At 48.0% G+C, this 18,975-nt stretch overlaps 1 protein-coding gene across 1 annotated transcript; it reads left to right on the forward strand.

The window, feature by feature from the left end:
* Positions 1-5,074: 5,074 nt before the first annotated feature.
* On the forward strand, positions 5,075-17,033 carry LOC118223209 (lysostaphin-like). The gene is made up of 3 exons (XM_035409450.1): positions 5,075-5,196; positions 14,405-15,184; positions 17,018-17,033. Exons 1-3 carry the CDS (start codon positions 5,075-5,077, stop codon positions 17,031-17,033), a joined length of 918 nt encoding a protein of 305 aa, XP_035265341.1.
* Positions 17,034-18,975: the final 1,942 nt, after the last annotated feature.

Genomic DNA, 18,975 nt, shown 5'->3' on the forward strand with positions numbered 1-18,975 from the left:
GTTCCAATTGGCTTTGTCCAGGCTTGAGTCTGTGATGACCGCGGTACAGGTGCCAACCTGTGTTTGCCAGAAGGGTCTTTACTTGACCATATCACTCGGGAGCCATGTTTGGTCCTTTGAGCTACATTTCATTTTGTCTGAAAAAAAATTCTTCTTGAATGGATGCTGTACGATTCACCATCAAGATACCTTGGAACATGAAAGTGAAAGTATGTCAGAACCACTGCTTGTGGAGAACACAAGCTGTCCTTAAATCTTAAGTCTGCCACATCTTTTTTCTCTCCTCCGCTGCCTCTCCCAGGGCTGTCAGCGCGGCGGTGACACTCCCGTTTAGCCCTTTGTCAAGCCCCGCCTGATAGCGGCAGCCTGTAAATATGATATAGTTTTCATTCCGTTAAATCCGCTATCTATTAACCTCAGTCAGAGCCCGGCTGAAGCCTACCAGCTGTTGCTCTGTGATGTCTCTCTTCCGGAAAGCTGAGCTGGGATGGGACGGTAAACCCGCTCTTGTAAACCGCACTTATAAAAACAGTCACGGAAAAACTTGCAGAGGATGTTATTGGGAAGGATCAGCGGTGAGATTTATTTATTTATTTATTTTTTACAGCAGAAGAATGCATAAGCAGGACTTATTATATAGTGGCAATAATGCCGGTTTATGTTCATATTAAACAAAACCTCATCACGCTGTACTTGTGGCTAGTATGAAAGCCACCACCGCCCGATAGAGCTATCCCTGTACGGCTGTCAGAAGCATTATCTCAGTTTTGTTTTGCACTCCGGTGTAATTTTGCAAAGTTTCGCTCTCCTCGGTAAGGTGGGGAACATCAAAAGGAGCAATGGCGGCGCCTATTATACCGGGTCCCTTTCTCTGAAGACGTGCGTGGGAAGAGCGCGATGCGAAATTATGCATGAGCTCTCGAAAGGCTGGAATCGCTTCAACGGCGTCTTCGAGAACAAGAAACACAAAAGGCGCCAAAAATACCAGAATAAGCGACATGTGCTCGGTCCGTGTAATTTGCGCATTAAGTGGATGCTACACCGCGGTGTCTGTCCCCTCGGCCCTTTGTTCTCCGTAGAAGCAGAGGAAATTGGATAATTACCCCTCCCTCTCCAAAACTAACACTTACCGGGGTTGTAATAGCATGGCCTGGCCCAGCGGCCTCCTCACCTTGGCCCCGCGGGTCGCCATCTCCGCCGGGCCCCTCTGTAGTGACACCAGAACGCCCGGATAACCCCGCGGCACGCGGCGTGCCGTTTCGCTAAGAGGCTTTACCAAATCTGCGGGCCTACCAGGTGTTAACGTCTGCCCTGTCAACCCCGGCCCGCAGCCAGAGGGGGGGATTTGGGATTGGCCTGCCTTCTCTGCCCTGTCCTCCCGCCCCCGGCTCCCTACCCCCTCCTCTGCCTCGGTGCTGTGTGGCGACGCCGGACCTTCTCAGGAAATCGGATTCCTGGGAAGCCGGGAAGCGGCGATTCTGCGGTCAGGGTGAAGATGCTTTGGGGGCCTGGCCTCTCTGCAGAGGACTGCTTTTTTCTAGATTGTTCCGCTGCTGTGATTGATAATGAAACTCCGGCAATCTAATCATCTGTAAAGAGCCGGTTCTGCTGAAGGGTTTTTATATGGCGTCCCCCCTTCCTCTCGTTCTACTGCACAAGCCTCAGGGCAGGACAGAGGAGAGGAGGCTGACAGTGCCTGGGATATTAGAGCACTGAATGTTATAAGGAAGGGCTGCCCAACCCTACTGTTGCAGATCTACCGTCCTGTAGGTTTCCACTCCAACCCTAATAAAGCTGACCTCATTCAACACCTAGAGATCTCATGAGCTGCTAATTAGTAGAATCGGGTGAGTCGAATCAGTGTTGAAATGAAAACCTACGGGATGGCAGATCTCCAGGAACAGAGTTGGGCAGCCATGTTATTAAAGATCTGCTTATGCAGTAAGTAAAGTTATTCTTTATTACGCACAGAGTTAACTGTTGGCAGAGCTGAGTTGGCGGGCAGCCACTAATCAGTTGCACTTGATAAATTTTTGTTACAGTATTTAAAAAAAAAATAAAAATAAAAAAAAATCTCAGAAATGCCCAGATCGTGCAGAGAATCGCTGCTCAAAGATTCATCGTGGCCGAAGGAGCCTTCTCGCTGCCGTGGCGGGTTCGAGAGAGGCGCTTTGAAGAAGGCCTCCGACGCCAGCGCGGCGCCCTGTAAGTCAGCGGGCGCGGCGTTCCTGGCGTTCCTGGCGTTCCCAGGTTCTGAGAGGAGCGCCTCGCCCCTCTCCCTCCAGCAGCCCTGTGTTTGCACGCACTCTTCTTCCCCTCTGATCTGTGTTCGGAAGGCTGTTCGCTTTCATCCAGCTCACAGACAGCGGCGTGTAAACCCCCGCTCACCCCCCGCCCCCCCCAACCCCCTCCTCCCCCTCACCCCGACCCCCCCCCCCCCCCCACAGTCGGCCTGCGCTCGTCCTCCCTCCCTGTGTTCGCTGCTCTTCTTCCCGAGGAAGAAGACCGAGCCCTGACACTTGTGAACAAAGAGAAAGGAATGCATGCTCTGACGGACAGACGCACACGCCGGGGTTCGCTGAGTGCCCTGGTCTTTGCAAAGAATGTAACAGGGATTTTTGGGCTGTTGCATCACAAGCATTGGGGGTTGCATCACGAGAGAGATTTTCAACCTTGGATACAAGTACACTTAGGACTGGATCAAAGGGTTTTTATGGGATTCATAGGATAAAGGTAAATAACCACGGATAAAAACACAAGCGAAGGGTCAAGTGTCATAGAGGAGTACTTTTGAGTACTTGCAAAATGAGTGCAATAGCTGAGTAATGCTGAACATCCCAGCTTAGACAAAAAGCCTCTGTGCCAAGAGGTGGTTTCATTACACATTTTTGTGTATCAGAATTCTCAAAAAAAGGCATTTTATCTGCTATTTAAAAAGGGTTATTCAGGCAACAGTCTTTCCGTGGACATGCAGCTAATCCAGACAGCATCGCTCTTAAATTTATATAATTATAAAACATCTGTACTCGGCATACATACTGATCTCTGCAAAAGTAGGTTACCTTCTCAAAACTGGGATTGTTTTTGCACAAGGGGTCCTCTTGAATTCTGATCATTGTAATGAACCTTCTTTTCAACTGAGGATATTCTCCTAACGCCCCCATTAGCCTACCACACACACACTCATCTCACGCCCCAAACATAAATCTCAAGTGTTTTTAGTCTTTAGAGGACACATGCGACTGGCACGGTTTCCATATGATACGCATCGGACAAGCTGCCGCTAAACCACGACGGACAAGAACCGAAAGGTCTGTCGCGAGTGACGCAGCGTGTTTCACACGCGGAGCGGTACAGGGGAGTTTTTGTGCTCGGCCTCATTTCTTAGCACAAATCCATGTCCACATATGTGCATTAAATTACTCACCCACCCCCCACCCCTGTGCTAACCATTAGGCCTGCTCTTAAGTGCAGCGCCCGTCCCAGGCTCCTCTGGCGTTCGTTTTGGGAGCACATGACCCGGGCGCACCGCGGTCCTGCTCACGGACGCTGTAATTATTTGTAATTTACAGGCGCCTCCTCCTCCTCGGCAACCCTGCTGTTCCGAAATCCCCAGACCACTTAGAGAGATTGCGCCTCTCTGCGATGCGCGCTCGCGGTCCAGATGAACCACGACATCACGGTAACGCCCCCCCCCCCCCCCCGCTCCCGGCTGGCTCGCCCACCTTTGCGCAAGGTAGATGAAAGTCACCTCGCGGTTGCTTAGCGGAGTGAACGCTTCTGTTTTCACCCGTCGAAATGCGAGAAGAGAACAGGCGGGAAAACCAATTAAAATCCAGTTAAAATGGGAGCGGAGCAAAACAATAGAAATGCAAGGGGCAAGTGGGCCTGTAGTTTTCGGCATGTGAGTTTTTTTTTGGAGGAATATTTTGCTATGCGCTGTCCATATGGTGCAATTAAATTTTAAGGTGAATTCAAATGACATCTGTTCAGCCGACTAAAACTTAAAATGGAGACATCTCATGCTATTGGACATCAATCATGAAGTGGAGAAGCCCGTTCATTTCTTCTGCATCACGCTGAAAATATGATTTTCACAGTCTAATTCCTACGGTCAATAGTAGCAGTAAACATGTTACTTTTAAAGATGAGTGGGTGTCTCTTTTGTTTTTGGCTCAATCCCAAAATACACTTTTGATGAGTTGATTAAGATATATTTTCACCGTTAAATCATAATTCTAATATGTGTCTGTTCATGCTCAGTTTGTGTTATGCTCAATTATCCCGTTTTCCTCTTAACCTTTATTCCTAATTAATCAAATTTAAGAAAAGTGTTTTAAGTGTTGTTTGTAGTCTTACATCTTGGATCCGGCCCCGGGTGCCATTTATATGGCTAAAATATCTCATCAAGAAATGCATTTCTATTTTGTGGGTGTGTGAGAGAGGGGGGAAAAAAAAGAAGCGTTAAAAAGAGTTCCTTGTGTTACTCGAGTTACTGTTTATGGTCTTTTTGGTACTGATTCCATCATTTGTGCCTCCAGCTCAGACATCTTCAGGCCGTGACACCAGTGACCTCTCCTCCTCAAGGTCTCCTTCCATAATTTTTGACGGAATTGAAGGCAGGTTTCTCTCCTCTTACTCTCAAAAAGATATAAAGTGACCGCAGATAACAGTGTGTAACTCACATTCTTGAAGGCCTTCTCCACTTTCCTTGCAGAAGGGTGAGAGCATGGAGAGGGCTTTCTTTTCTCTCTGTTCATCTGCTCAATTTGCACTCGCGCACTCAACACAAAAAATCGGCTCCAAAACCTCATAACGGAGAAAGAAACAAGTATCTTGCATTCAAAATAACCATTCGCTTTAAAGTTTTTTTCAGGCATTAATCAGATTTTTTAATTAAAAAAAAAAAAATGTAAAAAAAAATGAGAGGATGACTTTCATTTGACTTCTGAAAATATTTCTTCACAAGTGGCTTCTGAAGTTAACCTGCTTGGTTCTCAAGTGGTTACCTTAATTTAGTTTGTACATTTTTATGTGCGCTTGATCTCTAAGATCCTGATTGGGCCTTGAAGCCATGGGCACGGAGCAGGGGAGAGCCCCAGAGGCACGTGGGACGCCGGAGGTGGTCGGTGGACACACAAAGATGAGCGCTGCTCCTGTGTCGCGGGGCGGCGAGCGCGCCTCCCCGTCTCCGCGGTGACCCTCGGCAGCGCTCAGCTCGCCAAGGATGAATAATTGATGCGACTAGACGCCGGGGTCACGGGCGACACGTCTACGAGGGAGCAAATTCCTCCTTGATTAGTACATAAAAAGCGGGCTCCATCTGCTCGCGCGGGGGGGGGCACGGCGGCTCCAGCCAAGAGCGCCGCGCCGGGTTTTTGAAGGAGGTCCGACCGCGGCCGCGCGCCTCGCTCTGCCCTGCCCTCACGGGGCCCCGGGGTACGCCGAGCGTCTCCGTTACTGATCTGTCAGAGCCGCGGGGGTCCCCTCTTACCCGAAAAAAAAAGGGCCGGTGTGGGTGCAGGCTTTTGTTTCGGCCCGACGCTGAGACACACGATTCTTATCACCAGGGTCTCCATTGAGGACCACGATTAGCTCGTTAGCTGAATCAGGTGTCGTAGAGGCTGGGTTAAAACAAAAAACCTGCGCCGAAGGCTAGCCCTTTTCGGATAAGATTGGACACCTCTCTGCTAGAGCCACAGGTCAGAGCACCGCGATCACCCAGCTGAGCTGATGTCACCGCGCTCAGACGCAGACTCAGATGCATCTCCTCTCCTGAGCAGCTGGTAGGTGAGGCGGTTCGGACCAGCAATCGCACGCCTTGCAGAGGTAAACTGAAGTACTTTTCACTCACCGTCCGGGCCTCCGTCCTCACAGGCTCGTTCCGACACGGGGCTGGAGTCAGTTAACGCCTGTCTGTAACTTCCGCTCACAAACGAATGCAGTATTTACTAATGTATTTATTCTTCACACCACAGGGCCGTGGGCATTCGCTGACGGATCCTCCTCAGTGTGCGGATGTCCCATGGACAGGAGCCGAAGTAACCTGTCCAGCCCGTTAAATATTTAAAAGAAGATCCGTGTGCGCCAGTGCCTTTCTCCGGGTTAGTCCTTCTAAGTGAAGTCACCCAGAGTGTCTTTGCTGACCTGCTCAGCTTTTGATCATGCAATGGCTGGTGCCCTTCTCCTTCCGACAGGAGCGGGGCGCCAGATTGGAGAGCTAACCCCCCTCTCCCTCCCTCAAGCATCGTTGGCAGCTCAGAGGCCTTTTAGTCAGAGTATAGTGAGCCTGGCGCCCAGGCGCTGCTGGAATACTTCCTCTGCGGAAGCGCCCGGTCTGTCTGCAGGAGTATCCTATCATCTCATTATCCGTTTTTTTTATGAGGATTAGCGGAGCGGTTTCCCACCGATACGTCCACTCGTTTACACCAAGGTCCTGAGGCAACGGGATGGAGATTAGCACGTGCTGGAGATAACCTCATCTCCAAGTAAAACACAATATAAACATACTCTGAGAATGGGGGAAGAGATAAGAGAGCACAAGAATGGAGAACACACACACACACACATACACATGCACAAGCACACACACACACACACTCACACATGCACATGTACATACACCCACACACATGCACAAGCACACACACACACGCATGCTCACACATACATACACGCACACACACACACACACTCACACATGCACATACATACACCCACACACATGCACAAGCACGCACACACATGCATACTCACGCATGCATACATACATACACGCACACACATGCACAATGCACAAGCACACACACACACACACACACACACACATCATGTTCACCAGGCGGGGGGGGGGGGGGGGAGGCAACCCTTCGGCTCTCATTATAATTAATACGCAAAATTGAATTGCAGTAATCAACAAGGGGCCTGGCCTTGCGCATTGGAGGTGTAGTGATTAAATTGTAGGCCGAGGCAGAGGGCTGACTGGTGCTCTTGTGGATAAAAGAAAGGGATACGATGGCAGACAATGCATCTTCTCTTTGCTCTAATTAGCTTAGGGCGCCATAAAAAAAGCCATGACAGTTCATCTGAGTACGTCTGAGTACGGCGCTGTGTGCGTCGAGCGGGGTTCTGCAGAACGACCCAGGCCGAAGAAGGTGGAGCCTGTTACCATGTTACCTACTCAGCTCTAACAAACTAGCAATGATACTGAGAGATCACCTCCCTTTGGTCCACCTGTACATGTAACCTGTACTTGTAATCCGGTACATTTCCCAGACTTGCATATGCAGCATCTATTTGTGTGTTTGCCAGAGCTGGTAAGACCCATTATATTTCCATTTTTCCATTTAAAGCTTTTGGCCCTCTCCCTTATTTATTTATTTATTTACTTCTTTTTGCATGCAACTTGAGTGAATTGTGGTGAAAGAGGCTATTAAAGGAATGCTGAATGATATCAGTGCTCTGATACTTAAGTTATTATTTGTAAGTGCTGCTCCTTGGGGGACCTCTATGTTGGTATCTGTGGCTTCTCCTGGTCTATGAAGGCTTATAGATCGTTGTAGTGTGTACTTTAAACAGGGAAGGGAAACATGTAGAAATACATTTAGTTACAAAACAAAATGAAAATGCATCTATTAGCAACAGTAAAAATGGCAGAAGTATAGACAGATATTTAAAATGCTGCCCATCCCCAACATTAGGCCAGGACTTCCAAAACTGTGAAGAATAATGGTGGTTCATGAGAGAGGTCAGACCAAGCTAAAGCAACACTGTTTAGCATTGATATATAAAATGTGTAGCTTATAGCAAATGCTACATATTCCGTCCTTAAGTGGATCGTGGCTCATGAAGTGGGGAACCGCTGCTTCGGGCCACCTCTGTTGAATCTGAACAGCAGTCCCTGTGATAGATCATTCTCACGAAAGGCGGATAGCGAGGCCCACTCTATTCCTCATGCAGTGATAGACTTCAGAAACCTGAACCAGGAAGAGAAATGAGGTACATTCGCAGTTCAGCGGGGCAATAAGCATAGGGAGAACGTCGGGGGGAAGGGGGCAAATGAGAGCGGGACAGAGCCTTTAAATAAATGAATGACTTTCACCCGCGCAGAGAGCGCAAACGTAGCCATCCCTGTCGGTAATGCTCCGTGGATATGACCCGCGGTCTGTGATTAAAATCTCCTCTGTCGGTTATGCGCACCGTCGACCCAACTCAAAAAAAACACTTTTTATTTTCTGGCAGGGGCGGCCAAGCCGAAGCATTTTTTCCCCATGTTTTGTTTTTTTTTTTTGAAGTGTAAATTCCTTGAGAAGATTAAAACGGCGACGGCAAAAAAACGACGACAAAAAAACGAAAACGAAAATTCAGATTTTTTGTAAAAAAAAAAAAAAAAAATCAGGTTTTTTTTGCTCTACCTTCCCGCGCGGGGCTCTGTAATGAAACGCATGATTACAGCCAGAAACGCTGTCTTTTGTGTCCTCTACACCCTCTGATGGGATTGACACGTCCCTTTCAGGCAGGAGAGCTGTCCTGTGTCAAGGCTTTTTCTCGTTTCCTTTTTTACGCGAAAGGGCACACGCCTCCCGCCGCTTCTCCCGGCGCACAAAAGCATCGGCGTTCACATTAGAGTGTGCCGGGCGATAACATTTGATTTGCATTCGACTGCTAGAGATGACAGGCTCCCCTATGCCACAATGGAGCTCCTGACTGATTTACATTATGCGGTTATTATTGCTGAGCAATGGTGCCATATTGATTTTGTTTGGGCGCAAACAGCGAGGAGATAATGCCGCACACTCGGGTGACATTTACGCACCGACGCTCCGGTCATGCATGTACCGCTGACAGGTGTTTTCTGACAAAGTGGACACACACTTGCCAGTTATCTCTGTGTTCTTACCCCCAGACAATAGGCTCCTAGTCTCCTCGGTTGCTAATGCATTCATTTTGTGTGTTTGCGTGTTTGTGCCTGCGCGTGTGCGCGTGTGCATTAGGGAGTAGAAACATATTTGTTTCCTAATATATTCAATGCTATCTTTTTTTTCCCCCAGTCTTTAAGACTACAGTGCACAGACAGATTAGCATTTCAGAAGTCATACACCTAATGCTGCCATTTATTGCTTTGCATTTATATATTTATTTATATCACCTGGGCCTTTTCTTTTCTCTCTCTCTCTCTCTTTATCTACTTTATCTTCTCATCTCTCTGAGGCAATGTTACACATTCATAATGATCCTCTGAGATTCCTTTCTCTCAAGGAGCGTCTTAAAAACAACAGCTCGCGCACTGAGCACTGAGCGCGCTCAGTTCCAAAAAGCACTGCCTTCCTGACTCCTGCTTCTTCTTCTTCTTCCGGAATGGATATCCGTGAATATTCGGGCTTTCACCCATCGGGGCAGCGCTTCCAGCGCCCCTTAATTCTTCCGAAATGACACACGCTCTTAATTCCCCGCCTACAACACACAGGAGAGCAGCAGGCTGTTTTAATTGAGCAAAGTTGCAGATAGAAAGAAGCTCCAGGGATGGTTGGGAAGGAAGTGCTTCAATGCTGTCCTGACCCAGGGAGAGAGAGGGAGTGCTTTTTGGAGAGGGGGGGGGGTTGGTAGGGGGGGTGGTGTGGGGGCAAAGGGCAGTCTACCGTGAACCCAACCTCTTCTCCACACATGCACACGCACCCTTTTAACCCATTTTAATGCTGCTCGCACATCGAGCTTAAAGCGTCGAAGTGGCTCTGTCCAATTAACAGCAGGCGGGCCCCTGCTCCCTGATTACCCACATATGGACCGTATCGACAGGCCCGACGAGCTCCAGTCATCTGGGGTAATTTATTACCGCGACACAACTGCCACCTGCACCCCTTTGAACAGTGTTTTTTTCACGCCTCTGTACCCAGGGGGGGGATGAGGGGGGGACCGGGGGGGGAGGGGGGGGGGGGCAGAGGGGACCCCTGCCCATCTGCATGCCATAGCACCGCCGCTCCGGGTGAGGGACGCCCCGAATCGGGCATCCCCTGACACCCCCCCCCCCCCCCGCGCGAATCTTCCGCCGTCCTTAACAGCTCCGGAGAGGCCGGGCGTTTGTGTGGTTGCGAGGCGGCTGCCGCACGTGTTCCGTGTCAGTCGTGATGAGTGTTGTATCCCGGCAGATAAAAATAACAACCGGCCTATATAACAGAACCTGGCAGTGCGTGTAGGTTAGATCTAAGAACCGGGTTCACGTTTGTTTGAAAAAGAACACCGGCGTGGTAGGTGAGAGAACAGTACGCCCTAACGGCCATAATTACCCCGCACGGAATGGCTTAGAACGGTGAACCCAACCCACCGCGCAGCTAATCGCATCCACGCTTTATATATCAACCTATATTTGACGCGTCCGTCATGCTAATTTCACGCGCATCGCTAAGTCCCGTGCTCACGCCCATTTTATCTGCGTCGCCAACTCTGTCGACATTTTTTATTTCGCTTAAAACACTACAATAAGGAACACAAAAGGGCCTAGTATGTCTGCATCTGCGGATTCTCTTCATTATCGCTATTAATAAACTGCCAGGTGCTAGGGGTGGGTGGCGGATGGGGGAGGGAGGGTAAGTGTACACTTGTAGGTACGGCTTGTCCATTGGTAAAATGAAAACCTGATATCAAAAAATGCACAAGGAGGAACAAAGAAAGAGTGAAGAAGAAAGAAACTGCTGGCTTCTGCCACAGCAGATGTGTGGGTAAGGCTCTCGAGTGCAGCTGGAGAACGGGTCATTCTTTCAGATTTGTAGGTCGCCAGTCTGTTGTTCCTCAAAGCACAGGAGGGAATCTAACAGGAGGAAAAATCAATCTAACCGCAATGCGCTTTGCCCTTGATTTGCAAGCATGTGGTCGGTTTTCTTTGTTTTGAGCAAAATAGCATTCATGAAGGGTTCATTCAGAAATTTTTTTTTTTTTTTTTTTTAAAGCTTGGTAAAAGTAACAATTGATTTTTTTCTTTTTGTTTGTTACTCAAGTGCAATGATGCTGCATGTTGAAGTTAATATGAACAGAATATAAACTGATGCACACAGCCTAATGTACTATGGAAATGTTTTCCATTAGTGTACTCTTGGTACAAGACCAGAATAGTTTAGCTTTAAAAAAATATGAAATTTTCTGCCATAGCAACTGAAGAAAAAATGAACAACAGTTTATTCCTCTGATCGAGAACCAATCTGTGGCCCTGTGGCGCTTTTCACACATGATGTTTAATCTTAAAAAAATAATAAATTAACAGAAATGAGGCTTGTCTGCAATTGCAGACATTTTCACAGGTCCACTTTGCTCAGGCGGTAAGTTTTATGAAAATGAAATAACCAAAAAAATGCCTGGATTCGGTCATGAAAAGGCTTCTGAATGTGCTGTGATAACAATCCTACTTCGGGCTGGGCCTGGAACAACACAGACAGATAAAGGCCAATATTTATCATCAGTGGCAGGTTTTTGGCCAAACGCACAGGCATGTACCCATTGTGGGAGGACAGTCTAGAGCGTTTTTGGGCTGCATATGACTGCTGAGGTATTAAACCCCCGCTCGCAGGCACTGCTGGGTGCAGAGATGCTCGGGCGCTTCCCTGCACACTGTGATAGTAATGGTAAGGTATCTGCATTGTTTCCACCAGCAGAGTGGATTATGCTCTGCATCAATCTCCCCCGTAGAACTGCGCAAGGCCAGCTCAACCTTCAGTTTCTCTTGTGGAGTGGATTGTCGGGGGGGCTGTGGCTTATCCAACTCCACTGTGTTTTAGCCTCCTGACCAGGCTATTATTGTAAACGGGAAAAAGAAGTGTTTTCAATGAATTTGTCTCCTGAAAGATTAAATAAAAAACGAATAAATATGATGTTCTTCTCTGTTGCCATGGTCTATAACAGCAAAGGTAAAAGACTCACTGCTTTTCCTGGTAGATGCACCCCTGCAGGTTCCTGTACACTTTCCTTTTGTGTTAACTCCTGGTGATCCTGCGAGCTGCTCAGCTCGGTTCCTCTGACTGCGATTGCTGCTTGTACGTTCTCAACCTCTGGTTTTTATCGAGGCAAAGTAGTCCTTAAATCTTGGATGATGGAAGGCGGCAGCATTTAGCGCTATCTGCAGGTCTCCATCTTTGTATCTCTCCTCCAGATCAGCGGTTAGATTTTCTTTTTCGCCGCCCTTGCCAAATTGCCGTCCGTCTCAGAATTAGTGAGGCTCGCATGGCTCTTCCACAGGACAGGCGGAACTGAGAAGGGGGTCAAGTGTTCCTCTCAACCGAAGGTGCTGATGAATGGAGCCAGAACATTTTACTATTGCCACTGCAAGTGATATCTGACTCCTATTCGAAGCCGCAAGATGCCGCGACCGCCTGTCGTCGCTGCCAGCTCTGCACATGTAGCTTTCTGCTGCTCTGCGGAGGGGTCCAGTGCAGTATATGATGGATCCCACCTGGTTAGCTCGTTGTGGATGAGCGTGTGCATTCGTAGGCCCAGGCGAGCCTGTTTTGCCTCCAGCCACCTGCTCATTGGCTAAACCCAGTAAACCCAGAGATGGCCTTTCCTTTGCCATTCCTCAGGCTTCCAGGAGCGCAGTGTCTCGGTGACGGCGACGTTGAGACTGTGGCCCCGATCGTAGAATTCAGTCATGGTCAACAAAAGGCCTCGTGGTTATTTGAGGCAATGTCCATTGCTATTCCTGACACGCTGTTGAGGAGAGCTCTAGCCAGCCTTGCCTTATGTCATCCAGGACGTCCCTCAAGCGTTGCGCTGTATGGTCGCCGTTGACTACAGAGAAGCCGAAACACCACGACTGTCTTTCCCAGCTGTCTGAAACTAACTGGATGGCCACAGCCATGTAAGCATCGATTGCCCCTGAGGTAACCCAAGCTGGCACCTCAGGATCCCCCCTGGCTTCTGAATAGAGCTTCAGGATTTCGGTATTCATGAAGAAATTCCTGCTAGGTTTGACATATTCAAGGTTCAGTCTCCTCATAACAACGCGCTTAAATCCCTGTGTTCCCACTGAGCACACCTGGCACTTGGTCTGTACAGATGTACCCTGCCACTGCTCACTTCAAACTCCTGGCCTCCTTTAAATCCTTTTCTTATTTCTTGAGTTTATTGAACGCTTTTGGGAGGGTAGGCCATGTTTTCATACATTCCTGCAGCAGGCCTGCATTGCTTCTGAAGGAAAAGGAAAAAAAGTCTCCTTATCTCTCCCTGAATCTCTCTTTTTCTCTCTCACGCACGCAAACATCACGAAAACATAGATATGAAATTTTTCTGTGCATCATTGCAGTCTAGGTGTGCCATCTGCAGATGTGTCAGATTTCTCAGTTTGTGACCTGTTTATTGCACTTTGACCATGTAGGTTTCTCATTATACAATATGCAGGGTTCCTTTATCTCTCATCAGACAAAAGAAAAAAGTAAGTCTAAACCTGGTGTCTGGGGTTCCGTTTTTTAAGAAGTCTTGGAGTGGCAGAAGTTTGACACCTCAGAATCGGCACCTGTCCGCAAAATCATGGCACAACCAAGTTTTATAAAACGATGAGAGATGCAAAGGACAGTACGTCAGGTAAGTGGCAATGCATGTGATGAGGAGGAAGGAGATTCTACAGGCTAATCACAGCTGCTGCATGCGATGGACTATAACATGTCAATGAAACTGAACTGGACGTTTGGGGACGTAAAAATTGTAATAGTTGTAAGAGAGCTGCTGAATTTATTTTTAACTCAAATTGACCATATATACATTTATAAATACTCAGATGCTGGCAGATTTATAGACCAGTACAGTTGAAACATTTAGTAGTCCGATATTCAACGGTTGTACTGTTTCCTGAAATGTTTATACCAAAAGTATCACAAGGTTTTGGCACCGTGACACGCCATTGGCACCGGTGTACCGTGCGGCATCTGCTCCCACCCCCTCAACCAAATGAAAGAAAATGAAACCCAACGAGTTCCCTCGAGGCGTAAATCTCAGCCTTCACCACTCCGGGGGTTAAGTGCCATGGCATCTGAGGTCAGGAAGAGGCTCTGCGCACATGTTATTACAGTTAAGATCCATTCCGACAGGGGCGGGGGAGGAGGGGGGGGGGCTGGGGGGCAGGGGGGCAAATGAGGCTTCAGAAAGAGCGCGGCGCTGTCGTTCCCGAGAGACGGGGCGCCTCCGAGTCGGAATTCCTCGACTTCATCGAAGATTAATAACCTAATAGATTAACCGCCGTACTTTCCGAGGACATTAGGCCGCGCTCGCTCCAGAATCGATAGGAGAAACCGAGGCAGCGCCCCAGCCTGCTCCACAACAGCGCTCCACCCAGCCTGCTCCACAACACCGCTCCACAACACCGCTCCACAACACCGCTCCACCCAGCCCGCTCCATAACACCGCTCCACAACACCGCTCCACCCAGCCCGCTCCACAACACCGCTCCACCCAGCCTGCTCCACAACACCGCTCCACCCAGCCCGCTCCACAACACCGCTCCACGCAGCCCGCTCCACAACACCGCTCCACCCAGCCTGCTCCACAACACCGCTCCACCCAGCCTGCTCCACAACACCGCTCCACCCAGCTCGCTCCACAACACCGCTCCACCCAGCCTGCTCCACAACACCGCTCCACCCAGCCCGCTCCACAACACCGCTCCACGCAGCCCGCTCCACAACACCGCTCCACCCAGCCTGCTCCACAACACCGCTCCACCCAGCCCGCTCCACAACACCGCTCCACGCAGCCCGCTCCACAACACCGCTCGACACAGCCTGCTCCACAACACCGCTCCACAACACTGCTCCACAACACCGCTCCACAACACCGCTCCACAACACTGCTCCACAACACCACTCCACAACACCGCTCCACCCAGCCCGCTCCACAACACCGCTCCACAACACTGCTCCACAACACCGCTCCACAACACCGCTCCACAACACCGCTCCACAACACCGCTCCACAACACTGCTCCACAACACCACTCCACAACACCGCTCCACCCAGCCCGCTCCACAACACCGCTCCACAACACTGCTCCACAACACCGCTCCACAACACCGCTCCACCCAGCCCGCTCCACAACACCGCTCCACAACACCGCTCCACGCAGCCTGCTCCACAACACCGCTCCACGCAGCCCGCTCCACAACACCGCTCCACAACACCGCTCCACCCAGCCCGCTCCATTTGCCACGCGGTGGAGGAGGCTACTTAATTATTCTCATTTGCTGAGCATTTTTCAGGATTTACTTCAAACCTATAGGTTAAGTAAGAGCAAGTCTGGTGGATTAAATCTGCGAGGATCGCTTCAGCATTGAAGAGAGCACTCTTGCCTTAGCTGCAAATGAAAGACAAGCTTCTTTTCATCTAGATCCCTGTATCTAAGCAAATGATTATTTCAGTATCGGATCACAGAGACTCGGGCAATGAAACAAGCAAATTCATACACAAAGGTTTAAATAATAATATACAGTAATTGCATAAACAAATCCTATTACCAATTGTAGCAAGATTTTCTATAAGATTTATCATTTAAAAGATTTATTATGGTCTGCAAAATTCTAAAATGCTTAGATGTGCCGCATGTGTATCCACAAAGCACTGAGAATAAACAGTAAACATTTACATTTTTCTTGATCTAACACATATTTATGCAGACTGAAATTTCCCTACCCATTCGTAGGCGTTTTACAGATATGGAAGTTTGAGACAGAACATTTGTAGGGGGTAACTGGTGCCCACATACACTGAGAAGGGAAAAGAAGGACTTTGTTGTTTATTTATGGCGTGCTTCCACAGCACTAATGGAGACTACATAAACATCATAGCAAGGCCACACCCGGTGGAGACGGGGGGGGGGGGGGGGGGGATGTTGAAGGTGATGTCTCAGTTCTTTCTGCAGATGGTGGCACAGTACATGATGCAGCAACTTTTCTGCATGCATCTTTTCAGCATGCATTCTCACAGTGCTTGTAAGAAGAAATTACTATTAAATGTGTAATTAATTAATTTAATTAATTAAAGGGACAGGATTGTCTATATGCAATATGCTATTATAGAAAAGCCATAAAAAAAAATACTATTTTTAGACATGACAGGATGGAAAAGTATAGTAAATTAATGATAAAAATGAATAAAAGTCTGTGGGGGACACTGTCTTCCGTCCCTCGTGCTGCAGGCATGGCCTTGTTGTGAAATTAATGATGTCTGCCCTGTTTTTGTCCATTAAAAAACACAAAGAAAGATGTTCATTTGAAAGACCTTTTTGTCATTTTATCAAAAAGTATTGAAAAAGAAGGTTTTGAACAAACAGTGAGGCGAAAGCGTCCTACGTCTGGATACTTCTGTCCTCCTGAGCTGGATCGGAACCCATCAGACATTTTGATGTCGGTTAAACGTCTAATCTACGTCGGTCATGGAGGTCGATATGACGTAAATTATTGGGACAGAAAGTTTTCTTGACATTGGTAATTCTATGAGTAAAAAATGCTGATCCGTTATAGGTCACAGGTCAGATTGTTTGTGGGGGGGGGGAGGGGGGGGGGGGGGGGGGGGGGGGGAGCTAAGATCCCGGGCGCCTGCAACCCTCAGAGTGCCGAAGTACTGTTTACTACTTTAGCTCATTAAGCTACGTAGGGAAACTCAATTTAGAGTGAGATTTATGTGGCTTTGCCTAGGAAGCAGAGCCATTGTCCTGGAGCTCAACTCTGACATTAAGGATCTGGGTCGTTTAGCTACAACTAAGAGAGACTGATAAATTGTCCCGGTCCCATCTAACCTACTTACTGTCTCGCAGACAAACATTAATGAAGACCCATTCCGCATGCAGGATTGAACGGCGCACTGAAGTTATTTGCTTGTGTTAAATACTGCCGAAATCTCCGCAAAGACGACAGGAGGGGGAAAAAAAGAAGAAAGTATTCACCCCTGAGAGAAATTCTGGTAATTAGTATCCCGTTGCAAACTGTGCAGAGGAATACTTGAAGAGTATTTCATCTCAAGCTGCTGATTCTTTTTCCCCCATGTTCAGAGCAAGAGGGAAATAAGGACACACAGGAGCCATTACTTTGAATTTCATACCCCCACAACCTCTGTAAGTGCTTCACATTAGCCTGTCTAGCATTAATGTAAAAGGCATTCACAATGCTAAATAACCATTATTGACATTACTTTCACAATATTGCCATGTCAATTCCAACACACAGAAGTTATTCTAACAGAATAACCTGCACACAATGGAACGTACAACCTAAAGGTTGAGCACCTTAAATGATTCCTTTCCAAATAGCTTGAGATTAAATGTATTTTGTTCATTGCGTTTGAAGCATATACCGGAGTGATGCCCAATGAGAAAGCTGTAATTGTCAGAACTTACGTATGAAAGGAAGTGTTGCTTAGTGAAATGGTGTTTACAGTAGATTAGGATCACAACTCACTGTGTCATATGCCCGTGTGTCTGTGGTGTTTTCCTCTTCCTTCCCAGAGGATGCACAGATGCAACAAATTTGCAGTGTGCTTCAGTCTGCCAGAAGCCCTCTCCACAAAACCGAACATGCAGAGCGGGCCCGCACCCAGAGGGACAGGCTGGAGCCGTAGCCCCCCCCCCCCCTCCACCCCGCACGCCACCCCCCCCACCCTCCACCGTCACCCTCGGCTCTCTCCCAGGAAACAAGGCTGGGGGGGGGGGTGCTGGGAGGCCGGTGCTTCAGGGAGTAGTCACACTTTTAAGAGACAGAAATTAAGTGGTAAAATGTCTGTTCGTCCGCTGATGTAATTATCTGTCCTGGATTAACATCTGTTCGCCGGGCGCGGGTGCCAAGCCCGCTCTGCCGCGTGCCAGCATCTTGCGGCTGCGCCGGCTGTGTACCTGGATCTACTTCTGATGCCGTGTGTTTTGGCTGCAAGCGTAGCCACTCCTTGCTTTGACACCGCCCGCCCACTCAACATCTGCATGTTTACGGGAACATCTTGGCTGCAGTCACCTCGAATCCCAGTTTTTAAACGCTGCCATATCAGCCGCGTGATACAACCCTGCATCAGTAGATGCTTCGCTCCCCCGCCTCATCGCTCGAATAAACGTTTCTGTTTTTTTTTTGTTTTTTGTTTGTTTTTATCAAAGTCTTGTATCATTTCTTTCCATTGTTTAGGTGCACTTGGGACATTTGTGTTGAACGTGTGGACTTTGTAGACTAGATCAAAGACAGCCTTGCAATCCCAAACTTATACCTCTCCACTATAAACCTTTCAAAAGTGCTGTAGTTCACCTCGCTCACTTTCAGGGCCTAACTAATATTTCCCAACCAATCACGTCAACTTGGTGAAGGCAGATCTAAGGTGAAGGTAGGACTTTTTTTTTTTTTAAACTATGAGAAACAGGAAAGTGGTTGAATATCAAGGGAAGATGATGTGTGTCAGATACAGTATGTCACAATTCCAGAAACTGCTCTCTGAGAAACAACACCACTGTCTAAACTGCCACATCCCTGGCAAGCCTATCATTGATACAGTTTGTAGTGTCCTGAGACTCAGATCAAACGCAGTAATGCTGCCAGAGACAAATATCTGTCTTCCTGTTCAAAATGAGCGCAGAGGAAAGACAAAGGTCGATAAGGACACCAAACTGCATGTGAAAGCTCTGCGTAATGCTTCCAGAAATACACCCTATAGTGCAATTTTACAAAATGATCTATTATTATATCTGTTTACAGCCCCTTGGAAATGATGGCTACTAATGCTTGTCAGAAATATTGGATACACTCCTGAACCCAAGCACCCACCCACCTTCCATGAAAAGAAAGAAAATAATAAGAGACCTTAGTTAATCTTTCCAAATGGATATACTCAAATTTCAAATGTAAGATTTCCATATTGTATTGCTGTTTTTAAAGTTCATAAGCCTGCAACTATCTGCCTTTGTAATCTTAGTAATGTCCCGCCTTCTTAGAAACTGAATATACTGCAATATAATGCAAGTTATGTGTGCTTTTT

The sequence above is a fragment of the Anguilla anguilla genome, chromosome 3 (assembly GCF_013347855.1).
Source record: "Anguilla anguilla isolate fAngAng1 chromosome 3, fAngAng1.pri, whole genome shotgun sequence".
NCBI classification, from domain to species: Eukaryota; Metazoa; Chordata; class Actinopteri; order Anguilliformes; family Anguillidae; genus Anguilla; species Anguilla anguilla.